The sequence below is a fragment of the Protopterus annectens genome, chromosome 16.part0 (assembly GCF_019279795.1).
Source record: "Protopterus annectens isolate FY-2018-M chromosome 16.part0, PAN1.0, whole genome shotgun sequence".
Taxonomy (NCBI): Eukaryota; Metazoa; Chordata; order Ceratodontiformes; family Protopteridae; genus Protopterus; species Protopterus annectens.
Window position 1 is genome coordinate 561,353,401 of NC_056750.1, and position 23,494 is coordinate 561,376,894.

At 37.9% G+C, this 23,494-nt stretch overlaps 1 protein-coding gene across 1 annotated transcript in view; it reads left to right on the forward strand.

Moving 5' to 3' along the window:
• The window catches only part of ASS1 (argininosuccinate synthase 1), a 681,159-nt gene that overhangs the window by 133,419 nt on the left and 524,246 nt on the right, over positions 1-23,494 (forward strand). The window contains exon 6 of the mRNA XM_044057968.1: positions 17,153-17,209. Coding sequence (XP_043913903.1) covers positions 17,153-17,209 — 57 coding nt within the window. The remainder of the gene's footprint in view (positions 1-17,152; positions 17,210-23,494) is intronic.

A 23,494-nucleotide genomic window follows, 5' to 3' on the forward strand; every position in this document is an offset into this window, starting at 1 on the left:
TCATTAATTATTCTCCAGTATGTACCTGCTGTGTAGGATCCTTCAGAGTAAGATATTTCCAAAATCTGAGTACTCAGCATGTCTGTCTGTCTTCATACAGCTCCAATTTAGTGGGCCCCTTATACTCTTCCTTAATGTTTCTTAGTTACCTCCCTTTTGTACAGCTTCCTGATTGATTTGTTTAAGAATCTTTGTGTAAATGAAATAGGCATGTTTACAATGCCGTTTTTTTTTTTTTTTTTTTTTTTTTTTGTAAGTTGTTGATTGCATACTCTTGCATGTGATACTTAGTTTGAATGGATCGAAAACCTTTGACTATTGGGTCATGCATATCCTATAATCTGGGATGCAGGGACATGGCTTTTAGCCAAAGATGGCATGGCCATAATAACATGGGCCATGGCAAAAGGTACAGGTCAATTAGCTGTCACAAGCCACTGCTAAATGCTTACATTCCTTCTTTATTGATTTTTTTGTATGTATGTACTTAACAATGGACATTCACAGATATTTTATAAAGTCTCAGGAGGTGAGGAATGGAAAATGTGCAAATAGTGTAGGTGATATATTATAATTAATAAACAAAACCATAATTTTAAATTACGTTTATACCCAGAGAGAATACTGTATTGGTTAATAATGGCCATAACAGGATCGAGTTTTCTTGAATATAGATTAATGGTTCCCCTTCAAAACATCTAAATCTCATAACATCGAATCTCAAAACACTGACACTATAACATTGAAAACCCAAAACATCTAAAACTCGTAACATTGAAAACTTAGAACACTGAAACTTTGCATCACAACATTGAAAACTACAAAGTACATGCAAATAACATCCCCTCCACCTATAACAACACCAAACTAACAAACACACTTTTTGCTACATTTCTGCAGGGGGCAAGTCCCCCTGCCCCCCCTCCGTAAATTAAATATACCAACTCCGAGATCGGACTACAGTGGAAAAGAGTTAATTTCCTAACCCCACTGAATCACGATCAGCATAAAGAATGTACACATAATGTCTAAATCACTGGCCTAAAAACGCGTACAGAGTGGCAAAATAAGCACTATATAAATAGTATAAATTCCTGCACTATATAATTAATAATTATATAAATAAAAAACTACAACATCTTATAGTGATACCACAAGATTAACAGATTAAAGTATAACATTTACATGTTTGATACACTACTCGATGTTATACGTTTTCAATGTTATGAGTTTTAGATGTTTGGGGTTTTCGATGTTATGGTCTCAGTATTATGAGATTCGATGTTATGAGATTTAGATGTTTTGAAGGAGAACCATATCAACAGATTATCTACATACAAAGAGAGCCAGTATCAGGTATCCTGTAATAAATAGCCAAGATTTAATTGGTTGTGTAGTTTGTATGCAGAAGGCAAATGGGAAAAGAGGGCACCCCGTCCAGTGGGATAAAAGAAAAGATAAAAGAAGACCGCCTAATTTGATTCTCATAGTGGCCCCATGATATAAGCCTATAAGCAGAGCTAAAACTTTCTTAGGGAAAGGAAACCTTAATAAAATGGAATTTAGGAATGACCAGTTTATTCTATCCAATACAATTTCAGCATCAAAGCTCGTGATCATGAGAGATTTAGTGTTGTGTTGTGTATAATTTAATATAAGCAGAATGTTTTAAATATTGTCAAACATTTGGCATCCCTTTACAAAATCACTTTGGATGTATCGGGTAGGGCAGCCATTCCTTTGTTCTATATACAAAAATTAATGTGAACAGCTTATAATCTGCATTGAGAACAGAAACGGGGTGGTATGAGGCAGGTGACAGTGGGTCTTTCCTGGGTTTCAAGAATTATCAGAGCTCCCCCACCCTCATTGCCCCAGCTACCTGGGGAACCTGCTCTTGAGCGGACTAAATTTGTTAAACCCCAAAAACCCTCCCTAAATTTGTGATCCATGTCTAACAATATATCCAAAGTCAGGACATTGTTGCCCAGACTTCTCCATTCTTAGCCAACTTGAAGACCAAATGTATTTCTTCTCTAGAAATTGTAGAAAGTAATTTTTTTTTCCTTTTGTTGCTGTGTAAACCAAGGGGAGAATGCCATGAAGGAACTGATCAGTCTTATCCTCGAAGTAAGGAACCTGTGGTTCGCACAAATTTACGTAGCTATAGAATGCACAAAAGGCCTGGAGAATTATGCTAGGACAAATGAACCACTGTACCTGTGGTGGGATTTTTAATCTTAATAATAAAGCCTCTTGCTAGTTGGATTCTTAAACAACCAGCTAAGGGTTTTGGTGCTATTGGTGAGTATGTAAAGTCACCATATTCTGCACCTGGTTCTCAAACTCTCTAGCTGAGTATGTAGCAAAGTATAGTTAAACCATTTGTTTTCATGAGCTTCCAGGTTAGATTTCTTGTAGCACCTCCATTTCATTTTCGTTCTCCAGTGCGTACAGCATTCGACTTTCGGTCTTTTGTATGCATGAGTTTTAATCATTCGAGCATTGTCTTTGTCCTACTTCATGCTAACACTGAGCTAAGGATAATTCATCGCAAAGATTTAATAAAGTCAAAATAAAATATTCAAAGATGATGAGACTGCATATTTAGGAAGGAGTAAAAGAAGGGAAGCAGCAACAGCAAATAAACGAAAATTAGCTTCATACGTGTGCGACAATAGTAATGCTAACTTGGCAGGATATGACCTAAACTACTTAAGGAATCATTTAATAATATTGCTTCCTTCCCCAAAAATTATGGTTTGTAGAACCCTTTGATTGCACTTTATTTTTCTGACCTTATTTTGAAGAGACTGTCTGGCCTTTGTTCATAAGTAATTATAAAAGTATAGACTTATGATTCAGGTATGTAATGAAACCTCGCTGTTCATCATTGCTTAAGGCAGATAGATGCTTGTGTGGTGTGCAGAGCAGTGAAGTGTTTTAGAACACATTGTTAGAAGCTGATTAGCGTCAGTGGTTTAGAAAATACTTTTTTGAGTCGATATTTAAAGTGTATTCTTGGCAGGAGATGGATTTAGAGGACAATAAGATTGCAAGATTTTATTCTGCACTAATGAAGCTTTTATGGTTTATGCTTTAGCTATTTCTGGCAGCTTGCCAAAACAAGGAAAATTAAATTTTTAACTGCCTTTTATACTTCTTGTGTTTTTAAAAGTGATACTGTGTACGTATTGCTAATGGATTTTTTGCTTATATGTTATAATAGCTAAAGGCTGAATTACTTTGCTCATTAATAAACAAATACAAAACACATTTTGTGTGCTAGGGATTCATCATATTGTGAAAAGGTTTGAAGTGGGTCACCATGGTGCAGTCTTATAAAATCAGAAATTATGCTCTAATAATACTGGTAATTCAACAGTGAGTTTGGACTCTATTCAGAAGATTTTGAACAAAGTCCTCCCAGGACTGGGGAAATGTTTATCTAGTAAAATATGCCAGAGCGGATGCCATTGAAATTTCTAAAGACCTGTTTACTTCCAGACTTTGTAAAGTTAGAGGGATAATGTTGTGACACTTACCTTTGCTATATCATTAAACAGTCATATCAATGTCTTTATACTGCAGTGACTGATGCATGAAAGGGGATAAGACAGGATATGTTGGTATTTTATGCTAGGACTGTTGCAGTTATAAACTGCATCTGTTTTATGGTGTGACTGATTTGGTGGTGGTTGTGCTGTGAGTAAAATAGTGGCATGGGTTTGCAGGTGTGTGTGCTTTGAGTGGTGTGGTGGTGATGGTCAGCAGTTTTTTTCCCTTTTTTAACATTAGTGCATTTTGTCCTGGAAACACGTTTTGGTACACATGTATTTCATGTTTGTGGCCCATGTTGTAGCTGAAAGGGATCCTTGGACCAGGTCAGTTTTTGGTTACATATAACATATGTAACATAAAATAAATATCCCTTTGAGTGTTGTTTACACCTGCTATATTTCAGAGGACTGTAGAAAGTTTGTTACAAGGAGTGTCACATGTTGCTGTTGATCTGAACAGGATTCATTTCGATCCATAGAATGGCTTCTAATCAAATGCCTTTCACTTGGGAAAAAAGTGGACAAAAAAAAACATTTTCAATGATCGCCCCTCAACGTATGTATACCATCTCTGAGGATGCACAACAGTGGGGAAAAGTGGCATTTCAAAGACCAAAAGTTTTTTCCAGCCATTTCATCTCAACCAAACAGTATTCGATTAAAAGCCATTTGGCAACTTTGACACATTCCTGTGTGAATGATATCCTAGTTACTAGGGCCATGCCAGAGGAGCATTTGTAGAATGTGGAGCAAGCATTAAGAAGACTAGTGGCTTTTGGTCTTTGTCTTAAGAGAAACAGATGTAGAATGATTAGACATACATGGATTAGGTCCTAGAGAGACCCAAATAAAAGCTATCATGGCTGTTCCCTGTCCAAAGTATGATACTCAGTTGAAAATGCATTTGTCTTCACTTAAATATGATAGCATATGTTACCAAATCGAACAGGACAACATCTTACTGTGAGGCGACAACGCTACCGCAGCACCACCACCGCAGTAGGTAACTACAACAACATGTTACCAAATCTGACAAAATTATTAAATCCTTAGAATCATTTCATAATGCAAAAAAATGTATTATGGATACTGACAAACGAAGAGGCAGTATTGTTTTAAACTTGAAAGCGCTACTTCGTGTGAAATGCTTGTTACTTATTTTGATGTTAGCGTATTGCTCCTGTACTCTGACATCTCACCTTCCAGAATATGATGTGTACTTTTATACAGAACACCTGATGGAAGCAAGAAATCACTTGTGTTATGTTTCATGCACTGACAACCACTTTCAAGAAGTACTGACAACTGGACAGCGAAGAAATAGCATTCATTTTGGAATAAAAAAAAATTCCTAAATATTTGTATGGTCATGGCTTTTAAACTTTTATCATGTGCACAGATCAAAAATAATTTGTTCCTTCTTTATAAAAAGAAACCTGCTGTGCAAATGCGTTTATCAGCATTACAGTATTGTACAGAGCTACTGAAGACATGTACAATTTTCTTCAGACCAAGAAGGTGCCATACTGATACTGACCCACTGAATGGTTATCTGTTCCATAAAAGTAGACATTGACACCTCAGATCATGGAGGTGGCAGGAGAATATTTTGGCTAGGTGTTCATTAAACTGGATGGATGTGTATGCCTTGAACTCTATTTCTCAAGCAACCAATGAAAACCTAAGACAGTGATTTACTTTGCCCAGCATTCAAAATGCTTGTTTTTAATAACCGATCTTGTTTCACTAGTTCAGATTTTGTATACCTTGTAAAGAGAAGTAGAATTCATCATGTCATTTCTACTCCATTTTATGTGTCATATAATGGCCTTTGAAAGAAGGCGGCACAAACTTGGAAGGAACTGATGAGGGAAGTGAAAGGTGAGATTTCAGAATCACAACTTTCAGCATTCTTGTTTAACTACGGAACTGTTTTGCAGGTGACATCAGGTTTGTTTGTTGTAGTAACTCGTGTTGCTAAGACTATGATCCGCAATTGACTGGCTTTTTAGATTTCCAAGACAGACAATGAGTTGAGAAACCGACTAAAAGCATCTTTATTAAATTCTCACTTAAGACATAGGCACACCTACATTAATAGAAAACAAACCATATAAACTGTATATATATATATATATATATATATATATATATATATATATATATATATATATATATGTGTGTGTATGTATATATAGATATATATTATATAATACGTATATGTTTTCTTTCTTTATAACAACCATCATTCAATTGCTCACTTCTTGCCTTCCCTTAAGCCTCACTCTTCCTTTTGAATGTTATTCTGCATGTATTGTTCCCACAATTTCAGTTTATTTCTAATTTGTCCCTTCCCTTTTCGAAAGATCCCACTTCCAGTTCTTTTATCTTTTACAATATTCAGTACGTCATATGCAGTTTAGATTTTGATTTCTATTTCTAGTAATTGCTTTTTGGCAGTCAATAGAATTAAACTTGATAAGGCCTTAAAATATCTAGGCAATGCAGAGCACGTGCCCCATCTAAAAAGACTCATTTCCTTAGTTTCAGCCATTTGATCCCCCAATATTTCTGACAGATAATCTGCAGGAGAATTTTTAAAATATGGCAACTCCTTTCATTCCTAAAAAACATATACCCAGATACTTCTGTCTGCCCCATTACACCACCACCATTACTGTCTACCTGAGGAAGAATTCTTTAAAGTCCTCTTGGGGTCATACTGAGAAATTCTGCTATAGAATGTAGTTTATGTGTGGAACTAGTTACGATTCTGCATGCATTTTAGGAGTATGTGATAGTTGTCAGGGTCTGGGTATTTTAAGGTTTAACTATGTCTGCTGGACTTGTATGCGCTAATATATGTCTCATTAGCTCAGTTGCAAGAACTTGTAATTGGCAACTCAGGTGCACATTATCTGAAATGCATGTACTCTAGCTCACTGAGCAAATGCGACATAAAAAATAAACTGGAGGCTTGTCCCAAGCCACCCTTCACATGGAACTTCACGCCATCACCCACCCCTTTTCTTATTAGTCTCACTTCATGGTCACTGAATCTAAGAGACAGAGCAATCACTGGTGGGCAGTTTGACACCTGTCCTGCTCTTTCTGTAAAGTGCATTGGGCTCAGATTTCTCACAAAATACTAGCATGGGAGCATTATGATCTTACCACATTGTAAAGCAAGCCACACAGAACAACAAACTGAAATAATGAATGCATTACTGTGACTATTCCTTCCTTCATTTTAATGAGTCTAACAGCAATATGTGGTTATCTTTCTGATAGAGGGGCAGTCTACATGTGACGCACAGGGCAATTACATGATCGTGTAAGTAATGCATTAAAATACATTGAGTCCAGTGGTCTTTCACCATCTTCACAGTCAGGTTTCAGAAGTGTGCACAGTTATTTTATTATAATTTCACTGCCTCTCTAATGCGTGATGCCTTTAGAATCATTTTTCAACAGGCATGCATATTTTATTTTTTCACAGAATGGCAAATATACAATGCATGAATAAATATTGTTGTCTTTATAGCATAGCATTTTATTTGTCATTGAAAATGACATTATCCAGAAGTTGAAATATTAATGCAGGAGTAAAAAGAAAAAGTGAAAGCATGTTTCAAAATCATTACTTGGCACACAGAAATTAGAAGAGTACATTGTTAAATTAACTCTATTCACTTAAAAACAAACTATAGATTATAACTGAATTTCCAAATTTTACGTCCAACAGCTTTTACAGCTCTAACTATGTATTATTGACAGTGTTCGCCAGTAAACCTACATGGTTACTAGAAAGTACTAAGCTGTCAAGTTGCATTATACTTGGCTTTCTTTACGTTTATTACTTATTCACACTTTGCTGATTGGGTTAATCCCACTAGGCCAATGGCCTTTTTTTCAGTGGATATCCAAGGTGGTAATCTTACTGACCAGGGGAAACTTGGCCAGGACACCAGGGAGCTTCCCTACTCTTTACAATAAATGTCATGGGATCTTTTACATCCAGCTGAGCTACACAAGCTCAGGAACATATATATTTTTAACAGATAGTGGCTCAAACTTCTTGACCCGAAGCGGTTGAAGATGTAGGGTCAAATTCAGCACTAATCTGTGTTTAAGTTCTTAAGGGTGGAATTGCACCTACAGAATACATTTGTTACCTGATTGTTATGTATTCTCTTAATAATTATGTCATGAACTCTCAAAAGGAACTTGGCATATGGCCTTTTATATATTGATACCCAGAGTCATTGACTTGACACTGTCAGTTTAAGGAGAAAGAGTGAAATTAATGTCTGAAATATAGGTGTGATAAGTTATTACATCAAAACTAAAAACTAAAATTGTATTTTTACCAAACAAGACAGCACTTCTCTTACTGCTAGGGACTGAGGCATATACACTATACACTGACACAGGCAGTGAGGCAATGTGCTCCTATGTAAATCATGCCTAAGATGTAGTGAAGTCCTTGAGGGCAGGATCATAAGATGATAGGAGGTTTCTAGGCTAATGACCCTAGGGCCCTTACAAGCCTAGCCAAGTTTTACCATTATTTCTACATTCCCCACCTATTGCCCCTGTCCAAGAGGGACACAGGTGGAACACCCAGGGTGAACTTATGGTTACCCAACCAAACATCCAGATTGCATTTGAAAAGGGCTAATCAGATGCTCTGCTTGACATGAAGTGGGTGTGTTCCGGAGGTGTGGTAACCTCTGGGAGACAAATCTATCCCTCTAGCAGGTTCTGTTAATGTCACATAACCAGGTTAAGGCCTTTAGAGCTTGCAACCTATGTACCATTTCACTTGCGGATATGCAACATTTCCAATAAAACAGGGTGAAAGATTGCCTTATATGCAAGGCAGAGATCACCTCTGAGTGGTAAGTATGAAACATTATAAAGTGACAGTGATTTCAGACAATTCACATAGGACAGATGCTGAAGACCTTGAATTTTCCTTGTGAGGAACCTTTGTGGTCTCTCCAATTGCTGCAGGTGCTTGGAAAAGTACATACCAAAAGGGGCATTTTACCCAGTTATTGGTCTGATGAGGGAAGAGTACAAGGAGGTTGTAACTTCTTTTTGTCTGCAGGCAGTGCCCTTATTTATGAGATGAGCAATATAGATTGCCTTCTTACCACTGTGAAGACATGGTGAGCAAAGGTAAAGTTGCTGTCAACCTGTGTGCCCAGGTCTCTCACCACTGAGTGCATACTTAGGGTGTTATTGATGTGGTGGATAACAGGAACATCGCTCTTACTGAAAGGGATGATGATACACTTTTTTACAATGAGTTTAAGGCCATGACTTTGGCACCAATCATTTGTTTGTGTAAGACCCTCTTGAAGGATGTAGACATTGTTTGGAGATTCTATGACTGCTCCCAGTTTGCAGTCATCAGCAAATTTTGTCAGCCATATGCCTTTAGTTTTAGCTTGTACTTCAGAGAAATAGATTCTGAACAGTAGAAGTCCCAGGACTGATCCCAGTGGAACACCACTGGTTATGGGTCTGCTTTTGAAGGCGGATTCTCCGATTTTTAACTGTATGGGTTCTATCAGTGAGGCAGCCAGTGACCCACCTAATGAAATAATGGTTGATACCTATTTGGGTGAGTTTGTCAATGATGCCTGAGTGGGTTATAGTGTCAAAAGCCTTGTCTAAGTATAGGTAGGCTGTGTGCACAGATTTCTCCTCATCCAGGGCCTTAGTGGCTGTCTCAAAGAAGTCCACCAGGTTTAACAGGCATAATTTCCCTTTGACAAACCCAAACTGAGTAGGATCAAGTGTTTGGAGATTACCTATGTCTTTGTTGATAAGGTCCATGGTGATTTGCTCCATGGCCTTGCAGTTAAGGCTAGTCAGGCTAATAGGTCTGTAGTTCCTGGGGACAGTGGAAGCACCACTTTTGTGCAAGAGGATAGGAAAGGTGGCCTTTTTCCATTCAGCTGGGATCAGGCCGGTGCTTAGACTGTGATGTGACACTAAGAGTGCTTCATCTAAACATGTGATGTCTACTAGTAGTGATCACACCTTTTGTTTTCTTGTTTTACAACTTTGCAGTGAGAGAAAGTGAGAGTGATGTAAGGCTAAGGACTGAATGTCAATGTTCTATTAAGGACTAAATTGAAATCCAGACTCTTGAAGCATTAACTGATGAGCTAATATAAGTTGAGTCTTGAAATTTTATTGCTGGTCTGAGGAAGCACTGTTATAGTGTGAAAGCACTTACCATTGCTGAATACATTTTATTTGTTTTTATTTTTATTAATTCTATTCTACGCATTCTATGAACACCTTCAGGAATGCATGGATCATGCGATCCCAAATAAAACCAAGACCCAATCCTCCAAAGGCAGATGTCCTGTCTGGTGGACCCCAGCCATAAACAAACTATACAATAGAAGGAGGAAGCTACTAAATGATAGAGCAAAATCCCAAAAAGGGAAGGCATCACTGATCAGTATTAGCAAAAAACTACGGGTACTCATAAAATTGTCTAAGGCCAGCTTCGAGAGAAAAATTGCACAGGACACTAAGGATAATCACGAGGCTTTCTTTAGTTATGTTAGGAACCTGGGTGGTAATTCCCAGATATGCTCAGAATTAGTCCAAAATGACAAAAAATACACTGTACCCACAGACATTGCCAACATCCTAGCTGACAGGTTCAGCGCAAACTTCTCCCCCCCCCTCCCCACCAAAAGGGCAAATATCTATCCCAGCAGAGTGCTGCCCCCCTGACATCTCAGATGCTCAGGTAAGAGCCGCCCTCTCCAAAGCAAAAAACACAGCATCAGTGGGACCAGACGGTGTCCCGGGCTGTGTCCTACATGAGCTCCAAGAAGAGCTAAACCCAAACATAAAACTACTGTTCAATCCCAGCCTTACTACAGGATATGTGCCCAAAGAGTGGCGTACAGTAACAGTGGTCCCTCTCCATAAAGGTGGTGCCTCAACGGATCCTGGAAACTATCGCCCCATAAGCCTGACTAGCTTGGTCTGCAAAGCTATGGAAAGGATCATCATGGACCTCATAAATAAAGATATTGGGGACCTACAGACACTGGATCCTTCCCAGTTCGGCTTTGTTAAGGGCAGATCCTGCCTCTTAAACCTGGTTGATTTCTTTGAAACAGTCACCAAGGCCATTGACGAGGGAAGGTGGTCCACACAGCCTACCTGGACCTCGCAAAAGCCTTCGATACAATACCCCACTCGGGCATTATAGATAAGCTCACCAGCTTAAATATAAACCCCTATGTTACTAGATGGATTGCAAACTGGCTCAAGGACAGAACCCACATGGTTAGAATTGCTGGAGCCATGTCAGACTCCAAACCAGTTACAAGTGGTGTCCCACAAGGCTCAGTCCTGGGACCTCTCTTGTTCGGTATATATTTCTTGGAGGTACAGGCCAACACGGAAGGACTGTGGCTGACCAGGTTCCGAGATGACTGCAAACTGGGCGCCATAATCGACTCGCCAGCCGACACAAGCATCCTCCAAAAGGGCCTCATAGAAACAGACAACTGGTGCCAGAGCCATGGCCTCAAGCTAAATGCCAAAAAGTGTATAGTCATCCCTTTTGGCAAAAACAAAGTGCCCACAAATTACCACATAGGTGGTAATCCATTAAGTACAGAAGAAGTAATTAGGACCTGGGGACCCAAGTTGATAGCAATCTCTCATTTGACAACCACGTGGCCAAAGTGGTTAGAAAAACATTTTATATAGCCCACCTTATCATGAAGGGATTCACATCTAGATCAGGGGAGGTCATCGTGCCTCTTTACTCATCCCTCATCAGGCCCATAATTGAGTACAATGCCCCTTTTGGGATGTACCTTACCAGACACCTGCAGCAACTGGAAAGACCCCAAAAGTACCTCACCAAGAGGATCAAAGGGCTCAAACAGATGCCATATGCTGCCCGGTTAAAGAATCTTCAGCTGTACTCAGTGGCATACCGCCTTTTCAGAGGCGATCTGTGCCTGACGTATAAAGCCATGTCCAACCCGGAATTAATGGACATGCTGCACCTCAGAAAATCCAAATCCCATCGAGCTACACGCTCGAGAGACTTGAACCTCAGCACTGAAATAAATTGGACATGCTGGAGGGACAGATTCATAACCCAGAGGCTCCCTTCACTCTGGAATAAAATCCCAGTCCAGATTAGGCAGAGTCCCTCATTGACTCTCTTCAAGAGGAATCTTGATGAGTGGATGGGAGGATCATAGGTTTACCCCGGGTATCACTTCAGTGTCACTGTTAGACAGAGGCACAGTATACTAACCACAAAAAAGGGCATAGCAAAATAAATTTAAAATGGGTGGCGAAAGCCAAACACATTCTGGCTAGGCTTATAAATGCCTTAGGGCAGATAGCCTAGTATGAACCTATGAACCGATTAAAGTTTGATCAGTTTATTCTGCCGTGTTTAGCTGGTTATATTTATTTTTATTTTAAAGTGTGTACTTACCATAAATTTAGTCCTTCATAATCCACATCTGTCTACTTTCATAACACTGACAAATTATCCCTTTCCATTTAAAACTGTTTTCTTTGCTGTGATCTGTAGGACGGCCCTTTTAGTCAGTGAGTCCTTTGTGCCTTTGGAGCAGACTTGATGTAGAAAGAATTGTGGTGCATCATGGGAGCTAGGGGAGGAGTTCAGAGCTTTTGAGAGTCTTAAAAGTGAAGAACAACTGTTAATCTGCAGCTAACCAGTCCCGAGGTTGCACGGCTCATGAAGGTCTAACCATACTATAAATACATAACTTTCATTTTCCTTCTGGACCAGCAGACAATGAACTTTATGTCCATTGTATATAAACCCATACCAGATTTAAGGGCAGCTGAATCATGTTTTCTCAAAGTGCAAACTTTTTCCCAATTTGACAGCTTTGTCTCTGAAAAAGCATGATGATTTTTTTGTTTGTTTGCTCTGTAGATTGTTAATTCTATGCGGTTGACCTTCAAGTCATATGTGCAATCCACAATTTGAATAATTATACATTGTAACCTGTAGCTATCTTTAGGAGAACTGTAACCCATGCTCACATTGTCTTTTGTTTATCCTTGTTTGAGAGACAGTTAAACCTAACATTGTTTAATGTGTGCAATTGTCATTTCTATTTTCATTTTGACATAATGAGCAGTGATTTTTTTCTTAATATATTACCATTATCTCGTTACTAAAATCACATTTCTGTCTCAGACCGACGCTGAAAACAATGCCACCCACTTAGCTAATCACCTCCCTTTTTGTGACATCATTAATGAGGTTCTAACAATCCCACCCACCTTGTTAACGTCCTCCCCTTCCAGTTTTGTATTCCCTCTATAAACTGAAAGACCTTCGCTGTAGTTCCTGTGTAGGGACAGATTTTAAATATGGCTTTTACAAGTTTAAAGTTGCTAAAATAACAGGATTTGTGTTAGCATGCATTTTTTTCTGAAAGATATTAAATCTGAAATGCAAATATATGTCATTATGTAGTGGCTTCAGTCCACAGTGATTTGCCATAAAAAATACAAAATTTATGAGTAACTGACCAAAAATATGAGGCAGATATCTGGACAGTCTGCAAAACTCTGAACAGTTAAGAGGCCAAAATGAGCAATGATATAATACAATGGTGAAAAGTTTACAGGTTACATTAAAATTACAGAGAAGACAAGCACACTATTTATTTACTTAAGGATGTAAGATTGTTAATTTGCTAAGAAAATGAAAGGTTAGTCACTAATTACTGGGTATGCACGTCATTCTTTGCTCAGAAATAAAGGATTCCAGCTGTTATTTATAACCATTTATTAAGTACTACAGCCCGATGCATTTAAACTAGGTCAGTTTTATGACTGTTGAAAGCTGTAGCAGACAATGTAGAAACTCTTCACAAAATATTTGTGTGAACATCTCACGATACACAATATTAGATGCATCAGGCACGTGTATTAGAAATTTGCCTGGTACATGCCCTTTTTTCATTACTTTGGTTATTTTTTCATACATGCAGTCTCAAAGTGTCAGTCTTAAAACAGAAATTTGTCTTATGAATCCATAAATGAATGTAGATTTAAAGTTGTGAATGGTGCTATCTCTCCCTTCTGTGACTGAATGTCCTCCATCCTTTGATGCATTGAGTTTGCTGACACATAGTGTATAGAAACACAGACTGGCTAACAATACTGAAGGATTTGGAGTAACCCTATAATGTTGCATCTGCCAGCAGATCTAAGTATAGGCATTTTGTAATTTTCACAGAGGGATTGTTTTTGCTTCACGTGTTCCGTTTTTGACAGCTATGGTAAAGAGTATAAGCAAAACTTAGCTGTACATTTCTGCCTAAATAAGGTCTTTATCACAGCTTTTGCACCAATTAAAGTAACCTTTTAGTTAAGCAAGACCCTTTTATATATATTTTGTATTGGTCCCTCTTGTCACCCCCCCCCCACCACCACCACCACCAAACACACACAAGCATGTTCTCATTTGACCCATTTGTTTCTTTCTACTCCTACCATTCGAAACACCAGGAGGGAAAGGCAAAATCCAGGGACACTAGTCATCATTCTGTGGAAGGTTAGGATCTTTTATTGCTCCTAGACACCCATTGGCATGATAGAGTGCCTGACTGTTCTGTTCTTCTTTTGGCTTTTCCTGGTTAGGGGTCGCCACAGCGGAACTCTGGTCCGCTAATGATTGGCAATAGATTTTTTTAACGGGTGCTGAGGTGCCAGCTCGACGCCCAGCCTTCAGCGAAGGCACGCTCATTCTACGCATGTCTTTAGAACATCACTCGACCACGGGGAGGACATGCAGACTCCACACAGAAGGCACTCCAGCCGAGAATCGAACGGGAGAACCTCTTGCTGTATGGCAACAACGATACCACTGTAACCACCATGGCTGGAGTGCCTGACTACACACTGAAAATAAAATGTGAGTTATTAATGACTATAACATTTCACTAATACAAGAATCAAATCTGCCGTTTGACTGTACCAACCATCTCATGCCATTAATCCTTTTTTCATGTGTAATATTACTGTAAAGGCCTACTAATCCAAAAATAAACTTATTCTGAAAATTAATATAAATCTCACTTTCACCTTCTAGAAATAATTAGATCTCTGAAAAATATGTAGTATATATTAAAGACTTTAATATATTATGCAAGTAGTTACCAGTTGCTTGTAAGAAATAGCCATATGTGCACTCTGTAGTTTAAAAACAGAAATTGTAGACATTTATGAATTTTGGGAATTCCAAGAAGAGAATCCCCCTAAGGAAACTTTTTTAATTGTATTTTCTTCCTGTTCATTGCATAGAAGACAAAACAACTTCTTATGTTTCTTAATACATTTGTTTAAAGTCACAACACAATAATTTTCACCTTGTATTACACTTTCAACCCCCCAGTCTGCTTAACATGCACATATATCTTTATTTTTCATTTTGTTTAATACTCTCATTTTTGTTATATTTGTAAATTTATCATATTTATTAAAACTACCTGCTTGCAAATCTTATTCACATATCTAACAAATACTTAAATTGAAGGGTGTTCTAGTGGTTTATAACATAATCTGACTCTAAAATATTAGATGCGTAGACATTTTTCTTTATCTTTAAACACAATTTTGAAATTGATAAACTGGCAAACAAGTTATAAATCAATGGCAGCCTGCGTATTGTCCCATCTAACTGACGAAACAGAGTTAAAACCCTTGCTGACAACACAATTTGTTTAGCTGTTTAATTTGCTGACAAAATGTTTTATAAGTTTAGTGAAACAAATTATTAATATGTCCTCTTGTATTTCTAATTGGATTTCTCATCTTTTTGGAAGTTACCAGCTTTGTCTCCCAAAGGAAGTAATGTAATATGACCATATTTCTGTTGTATTCTGCTATTACCTTTTTCCCTACCTGCTTGGACTACTGAACAGGTTTGAAAAGTCATGCAGGTACAGGAAGAAAGGGGAAATCCTGTACTTTACGAAAGACAGCAAAAATACTCCTGCCACTCAGCAATTCATTCACATTAGTTATCGACGGATTTGCAGAAGTATCAGTCTCCCTTCTTAGGTCTCCATCCGATATATCCCCAGTTTTTTGTTTCAGAACCACTTATGCATAGCCCCTCAACAAAAAATGTGACTTTCTTTTTTGTTTTATCCTACTGTTTCACTGTAATTTTTTTTCAGTTAGTGTAATCTGATATGTTTCTTGTAAATATATCAGTTTTGATCTCCTTTAAAACAGTCACCCACAGCATGAAACTAAAACATTTAAAATCCTGATGCTCACTAAACCCCCTTGCCCTAATTTTTAAAGATAACACTTTGTCTTTTAATATCCCTTTTTTTTCTGTACCACTCAACATTAGCTTCATGTTTTGTGTACTGGTCTGTAAATTAATATCTTACAGTTTCTTTAAAAAAATCTGTGTTGTGTGACTCCATAATTGGTTGCCTGTTTGTTCTGAGACTGAAAGAGACATGCCGCTTATTTTATCTCCTGAATTGTGTCATTTTTCATTCTGCATTGATGAATATTTATCTTACATCATCAGAGTATCCCAGCCACCAAAATGTTTTTCTTGATTAACTTCACAAAATCAGCATTTATGAATATGGGTCTGATACTTTCTTGTTCAGACATATTTTTAGGGGTGGGTCTGATACTTTCTTGTTCAGACATATATTTTAAGGGATAATGGATCTGATACTTTCTTTTTCAGACATTTATTTAGGTATAATGGGTGTGATACTTTCTTATTCAGACATATTTTTAGGTATAATCGGTGTGATACTTTCTTATTCAGACATATTTTTAGGTATAATGGGTCTGATACTTTCTTATTCAGACATATTTTTAGGTATTAATGGGTCTGATACTTTCTTATTCAGACATATTTTTAGGTATAATGGGTCTAATACTTTATTGTTCAGACATATGTTTAGGGACGGTGGTCAGATGCATTGTCAGTGTTAATATCTCTTTGGTTAGACTGTGATAAAAAAGAAACTAATTCTGGGCTACAGAGCTCCCCTGAGGTGCCTTAGCACAAAGCAGATTATAAAAGGCTTTGAGTTTAAGAAAATGACAAGGGAAATGTGTTTTACATTGCACTGACAAGTATGAGGAAATAGATTTCTTAGATAAGATTTATTTTCAGAATTGTTTTGATTTGGTTCTGTTTTGTCAGTTAATTAATTAAAATGACTAATAATGCCAGTGTAGCATAAAGTAGTAGTATTTAATTTTAGTATCATTTTTTATTTACAGTGTAGACATTTAACATAAATGTTACAAGAAATATTGGACATTTCCTCTTGTTTTCTACTGGTTTTCTAAGACGTGTGTAGTTCCTGTGAGATGTTTGTAACAGCAATTTTATGAGAAAACGTCTTTTTTTTTTTTTTAATATTTAGATTTGTCTTTTTTAACACCTTTATTAAATTACCACTTAAGACATAGGCAAACACACATTAACATAAAAGAAAGCAAAGGATGCATCTGTTTCATGTAAATATTTTAATTTCTTTTCTACCCAGGGGAATGATCAGATCAGATTTGAACTGTCCTGTTATGCACTGTACCCTGAAGTTAAGGTAAGCCATACATGAACATATCATTTTCAACCTGCATTCTAGCACATTTAATCTTGTGTCTACCTTTTTGTATATATAAATTCTCCTTACTACTTTATTTGCATTGCATTTAATCTTGCAAGAAAAATCCTTAAACGTGAGTATGTAATACAAAGGAGTGAAATGACAGCATCTACACAGATCCTTCAGTGTGAAATACGAATGTAAATGGTTCATCTACTAAGATGATGTGTTGCTGTACCTTGTACTTTTTATATGTTAAATAAAGAATAATATAGCAGTTAGTAGAAAATAACCTGCTGTATTATACGATAACCACGGAGCTAACTGCTTCCTGTGGTTCTTTTTCAACATCACTATCGTTTATTGCATCCTCCGTCAGACAGACATTTTGTTATGTCTTAGCAAGTTTAAACAGTGATGAGAATGCTGACTAATAAAACGAAGACCGCACCTGTTGGCCTTTAAGAAATCCGTTTTGGGGAAAGACGGTAACATTAAATGTAGCAACATCAGGTTCGTTTGAGTATGTGAAGATCATTGCCATTTTTTAAGACTGGAATATAGTTCTAATCCAATGGCCACTGTCATGCCTTCCAAATTTTTTGATAGATTGCAGGCAACAGTGTGACAGCATCACTTTGAACAATTCAGCTGAAATACCATTACTTCCTTTATTATCCAGGCTTGCTAGGGCCCATTTTCTCGAGGGTGTATGTGTAGATCAGAGTGTTTACCTTGTATAATAGTAATGACAAGGTCCTTCTTATATTCTTCTGCATATTCCTGCCGCCTCTTTTTTGTTATTATGCCCATTTTTAACTAGATGTTTCAATTAATAATGCCGTCTTAAAGAGATCTTTTGACTTTCCAGTTCTGCTATCCTCTTCGCCTTCTTTGAGCTGCTTATTTAGATATGCCTCCTTATTTCTTTTTTCAGTTCTCTGAATCTCTGCATTCAGTTTGACACTTTTTCCTATCTGCATTGTCTTTTAATGTCCATATTTCCTTGACCAAGTCTGAAGCCTCCACAGACCGCCATTATGCTTTCATAAACTTTTATTTTTCTTGTTGGCATACTTTTGTAGCCACCTCCTGGAAATATTGCAAATTTCCATCCGTAGTTGTTCAGGCACTCTGTCCACAAGGTATAATCCCGTTTATCTGTTTGTCACCTCTACTGAATACTCATTTAGGGTATTATTGACCCTTTATCTATTTGGCATGGAGCATTTTTTTCTTTAATTTAATAATAAACCTTGCAATAAGAAACTGATCTTCCTCTGTGGGTTTCATATTTTGGTGTTATTTTGTCTATAAGGTTTTCTTGATAATAATAGTGGACCTTCTTCAGTATACATACAAACAAACACACAGACACCTACACCATTTTCTGTACTTCCTAGTCAGGCTTGCAGTTGTAGCAAACTCCTTATCCCAACAGCAAACTCCATCAAATAATGTGGCTTCATGTGTTGCCAAGCAAGGCGAGAGATGCACAGTCTATCTAATATGTCCTGGTGCTACACCCCCCCCCCCCGAAACGAGCACAGGGGGCATCCTCACAAGTTTGCACATAACCGCTTCTCCTGAACTTGTATGGGATAAATCAAGTACTCAAGAATGACTAAATCAAGGTGCTGAAATCATGCTCCTGTCAAAACAAAGAATAAGAAGGAAACACAAAAGCAGTGTAGCTTTAGTAACACCAAAATTCCACTGTGATTTCAGCTTTTCCTGCTCTCTGAATTCATTCTGTTCAGTACAGAACATAAAGTCCAACTGCCTTAAAATGATTTACATTTTTTAATAAGAAATCCTCAATTCAACAGTAACAACCACAGGAGTAAACCCATTGTTTGTAGATTCAAGAAGGAACTTCGCAGACACAACTGTGTTAACTGACATGGGAGTGGAGTCAGAAGGGGACTGGTAAGAAAATGACCAGATGTAATTTGTAGTAGAATGCCTACCTTGAAAAGTGTGCCATCTCAGATTAGTCTATTTGATGCATTTGTTAGAGGTGGAAGGACACAGAAGACAGACATTCTTCAGTCACTCAGAGTGATGCTAGAATTCAAAAACAGAGCAATTGATGTTAATAATTGGTTGTATATCCGGCATAATTCTGTGGGATCTAACACGTGCCAGCTTAGGAACAGGATGTCTGGTAATCCTTCATGTTTTGCCAGAAATTGCATTCTGGCTAAAGCCTTTGTTGCCCATATAGTGTTTTTGTAGACAGTCTATTAACTAATCAAGCCAGTCTAATAAATTCTAATTTAGAACTAGTCAATGTGATTGTACCCAAGAATAGGATTTGTAACATAAAATTGTCTGAACTTGAGGCTCTCCTGTCACTTCATCACATTCAGTCATGTGCAGCTACAGAGACAAACTTTCAGTGCAATAAAATCATTCCCTCTTTTCTTGGATTTACTGCTCATCATGTTTTCAGACCTACCGGCAATCATGGGTATTTGTCAAGGATACCGTCACCTCACAAAAGGTTCCTTAGGAAACCATATCTGACATGAAAATCACCCTCTGTAGGTCACCTTCCAAGTGAGATTGCTATCTTAATACCTCTTTACTGAAATCCACAATAAACATAACACCTTTCCTCTGGAGGACTTCAACTATCCATCTGTAAAGTGGTTGACCTACACTCTCAATTGCCCAACATTTCCTTGACATTATAAATACCAACCTGGACAAATACTTAACCATCTTGCAAGGGATCCCAATACCCTTGATATTGTCCTCACAAATATGGCCGCTTCTGGCACACCTCCATACATATCATCCGCCCGTAACTCGGTGACAATTTCCTTTAAAACTGCTGGTATTTCCGCTGCTTCTTCTTCTTCTTCTTTCGGCTGCTCCCGTTAGGGGTCGCCACAGCAGATCATCTGTTTCCATTTCTTCCTGTGATCTGGATTTTGCTCTGTCACACCAACCGCCTGCATGTCCTCTCTCACCACATCCATAAACCTTATCTTAGGCCTTCCTCCTTTCCTGTTACCTGGTAGCTTCATCCTTAGCATCTTTTTCCCAATATACTCTGCATCCCTCCTCAGCACATGTCCAAACCAATGTAATCTTGCCTCTCTGGCTTTGTCTCCAAACCTTCCAACCTGGGCTGACCCTCTAATATACTTATTCCTAATCCTGTCCATCCTCGTCACACCCAGTGCAAATCTTAACATCTTCAACTCTGTCACGTCAAGCTCTGACTCCTGCCTTTTTGTCAATGCCACTGTCTCCAACCTATATAACGTAGCTGGTCTCACTACCCTCTTGTAGACCTTCCCTTTCACTCTTACTGGTACTCGTTTGTCACAAATCACTCCTGACACTCTTCTCCACCCACTCCATCCTGCCTGTACTCTCTTCTTCACCTCTCTTCCACACTCACCATTACTCTGAACTGTTGATCCCAAGTACTTAAACTCACCTCTACTCCCTGCATCCTCACCATTCTTCTGTCCTCCCTCTCATTCACACACATATATTTTGTCTTAGTCCTGCTGACCTTCATTCCTCTTCTCTCTAAAGCAAATCTTCACCTCTCCAGAGTCTCCTCCACCCGTTCCCTACTCTCACTACAGATCACAATGTCATCTGCAAACATGATAGTCCACAGGGACTCCTGTCTGATATCGTCTGTCAACCTGTCCATCACCACCACTGCTACTACCCCTATATTTAGGGGCTTCTCGAATGCAAACCATCTTTAGTTACTGGATTGCCTAAATGAGTTCTGCTGCAATTCTCCAATGATGGATCTCATTGATAAAGCCACTGCCAGTGCCTCTGATTTTTGCTCCTAATTAAATAGTTGCATTGATAAGGCAGTCCTTATCTGCACAAAATATAATGAGAAATTTAAAAACAAACCTTTATGGTGGAATACCTGTATAACTATATGACAAAATAAATAAATTACTTAATGTGTATAAAAAGATGCATTTTATCTACTTTAAAGCTCACTTAATCAAACCAGTAAAGAGTATAATTGAACCAGTAGGAAGCTCAATGCTGACTAATAAATTAAATTAACCACTAAAACCAAAAACTACAGCTCTGTATTTAACAGTGTCAGGAAGTTAAGAAATAATATCCAGCAATGTTTGGAGCTAGTGTCCATCTCTCTCCTCATACACACACACACACACACACACACACACACACACACACACACACACATATATATGTGTGTGTGTGTGTGTGTGTGTGTGTGTGTGTGTACATATATATATATATATATATATATATATATATATATATATACATATATATATATATATATATAAAACTCAGGAAAACAGTCCACAGTCTTTGAGGCAAAACTCCACTCTATAACAAATAAAATACCTCGGAAGGTGGCACAATAAGGAGACTGAGACCAATAGTTCAAATCAGAAATTCCTTCTTCATTAAAAACTACTTCGATACAAACAATCCACAAGATAGAATCCAAAACAGTCTGTAAAATATGAAAATATTAAGCACTTCTGTTTGTTAAAATAGTGTTAAGCAGTCGAACTTCATCAGAATAATGGTGGAATGAAATAAGAACTAGTGGGAAAAAAATGTAACATTCTGGAGGGGGTGTGTCCTCCCTATCTAATCTAGTTAAGGATGCTTCTAACATTAAGGTTCCCATTGAGTTCAGGGGTGTGTCTGCCTGTAATTTAACTTGCCATCTTAATTCTTTAACTTCCAGAAGGGGATTGCAGTCACCAAAAGGCAAAGAAACAAGTTCAAAAACCACAAAATGGAAAGTATTGCACTGTGTAGTATTAAAAGCGAGTTCAGCTAAACCATTCTTAATGTCTCTCTTTCTAAGTGCTTGTCTGTATTCTTTAATATGATCACTTAATTTCCTTGTGGTTTTGCCCACATAAAACGCTTTGGGAACAGTCACATACTGCAAGGTAGACTGTATTCATGGAGTTACAATTAAAAGCTTCTTGAAACTGAATCTCTAGTTTGGGGTTTTGTAAACAGAAAACATCCCCTTGAACAATGAAAGGGCAGCACATACACTTGCCACAGCAGAACATACCTGTACCCTGGGAAGGGAGGCTGGTAATCGAAAGGGTGTTCTTTTCAAAAACTAACTTCCGGGACACATTCTTTCTAAAGCAAACGCTAGGACTGAGACCCAAGATTCTTTCCAAATTTGGACTACTGTTAATAATTCCCCAGTTCTCAGACAATATCTCTCTAATAGTCCCTCCATCAAGCGAGATGGGAAGTGGGAATCTGGAATGGTCATTCGAGGAACCTGTGATTTAGGGCTGAAACCAGATTTAAGGATGGGAGGATATTTGTTTTGCCTGTGAACAATAATATCAGTGAGGATGTCATTAACTAATTCTTCTGAGTAATGTTTTTGTAAAAATAACCATTTAAGAAATAGACTCTTTAAGGAAAACATCATCCTCGCTCACAATCCGGCTAAGTCACACACACTGCCCCTTAACTATATTCCTCTTCATGAAAGAAGGATGCTGGCTAGAGAAGTCTTAAGTAGTTGGTGCAAAAGGTACTCTTTCTGTGAATGTTGGAAGAAAACTTGAAAGAAACAGGATCCCAGACCAAACTAACGTCAAGGAAATTAACTTCATTCCCTTTACCCAAGATGGTAAAATCTAAGAAACTGATACTCTGGCTAACCCTGTCAAGAAAATTATCCAGCACTAATTCTGATATATAGGAGTGCTCATAATCAGCAAAACTCCCCAATGTTGATTTTTGTTTTGTTGACCCATTTTGGTCAACAAAACATGTGGTCAACAGGTATGTGAAATCGACAGTCTTCAGGGTTGAGGAATACGCCCCTTCCCCAGGGATTGTGTGATCTCAAGAGTTAAGTGTATATAATTAGCAGGGGGTGTGACATGCAGAGGGCTACCTGACTGCAATACATGGTAGCTTCTTTTTGCATAGTCTGAGGGTGTGCCTTGGAGCATACACTTTATGGTGTTGGTCTTTTTTTTAAGACTTTTTGCAGTCGGTGCTTTTAGTGTCAGTCTAATGAAGTTTAGACTACCTTCAGTAATATGAGTTCACTTCAGATTGTCGAACTGCCAGAACATCGAACCGCATATGGCTGAGACCATATGCATGAAACATCGTAACATCGAAATGTAATTAAAAAAAACAAACTTTTTTTGCCGTCCTGCACCCCCCACACCCCCTGCTACTTAAATATACCAACTCCGAGATCACACTTACAATGAAGTGAATGGGTATTTTTCCTTATGGCGATCATCA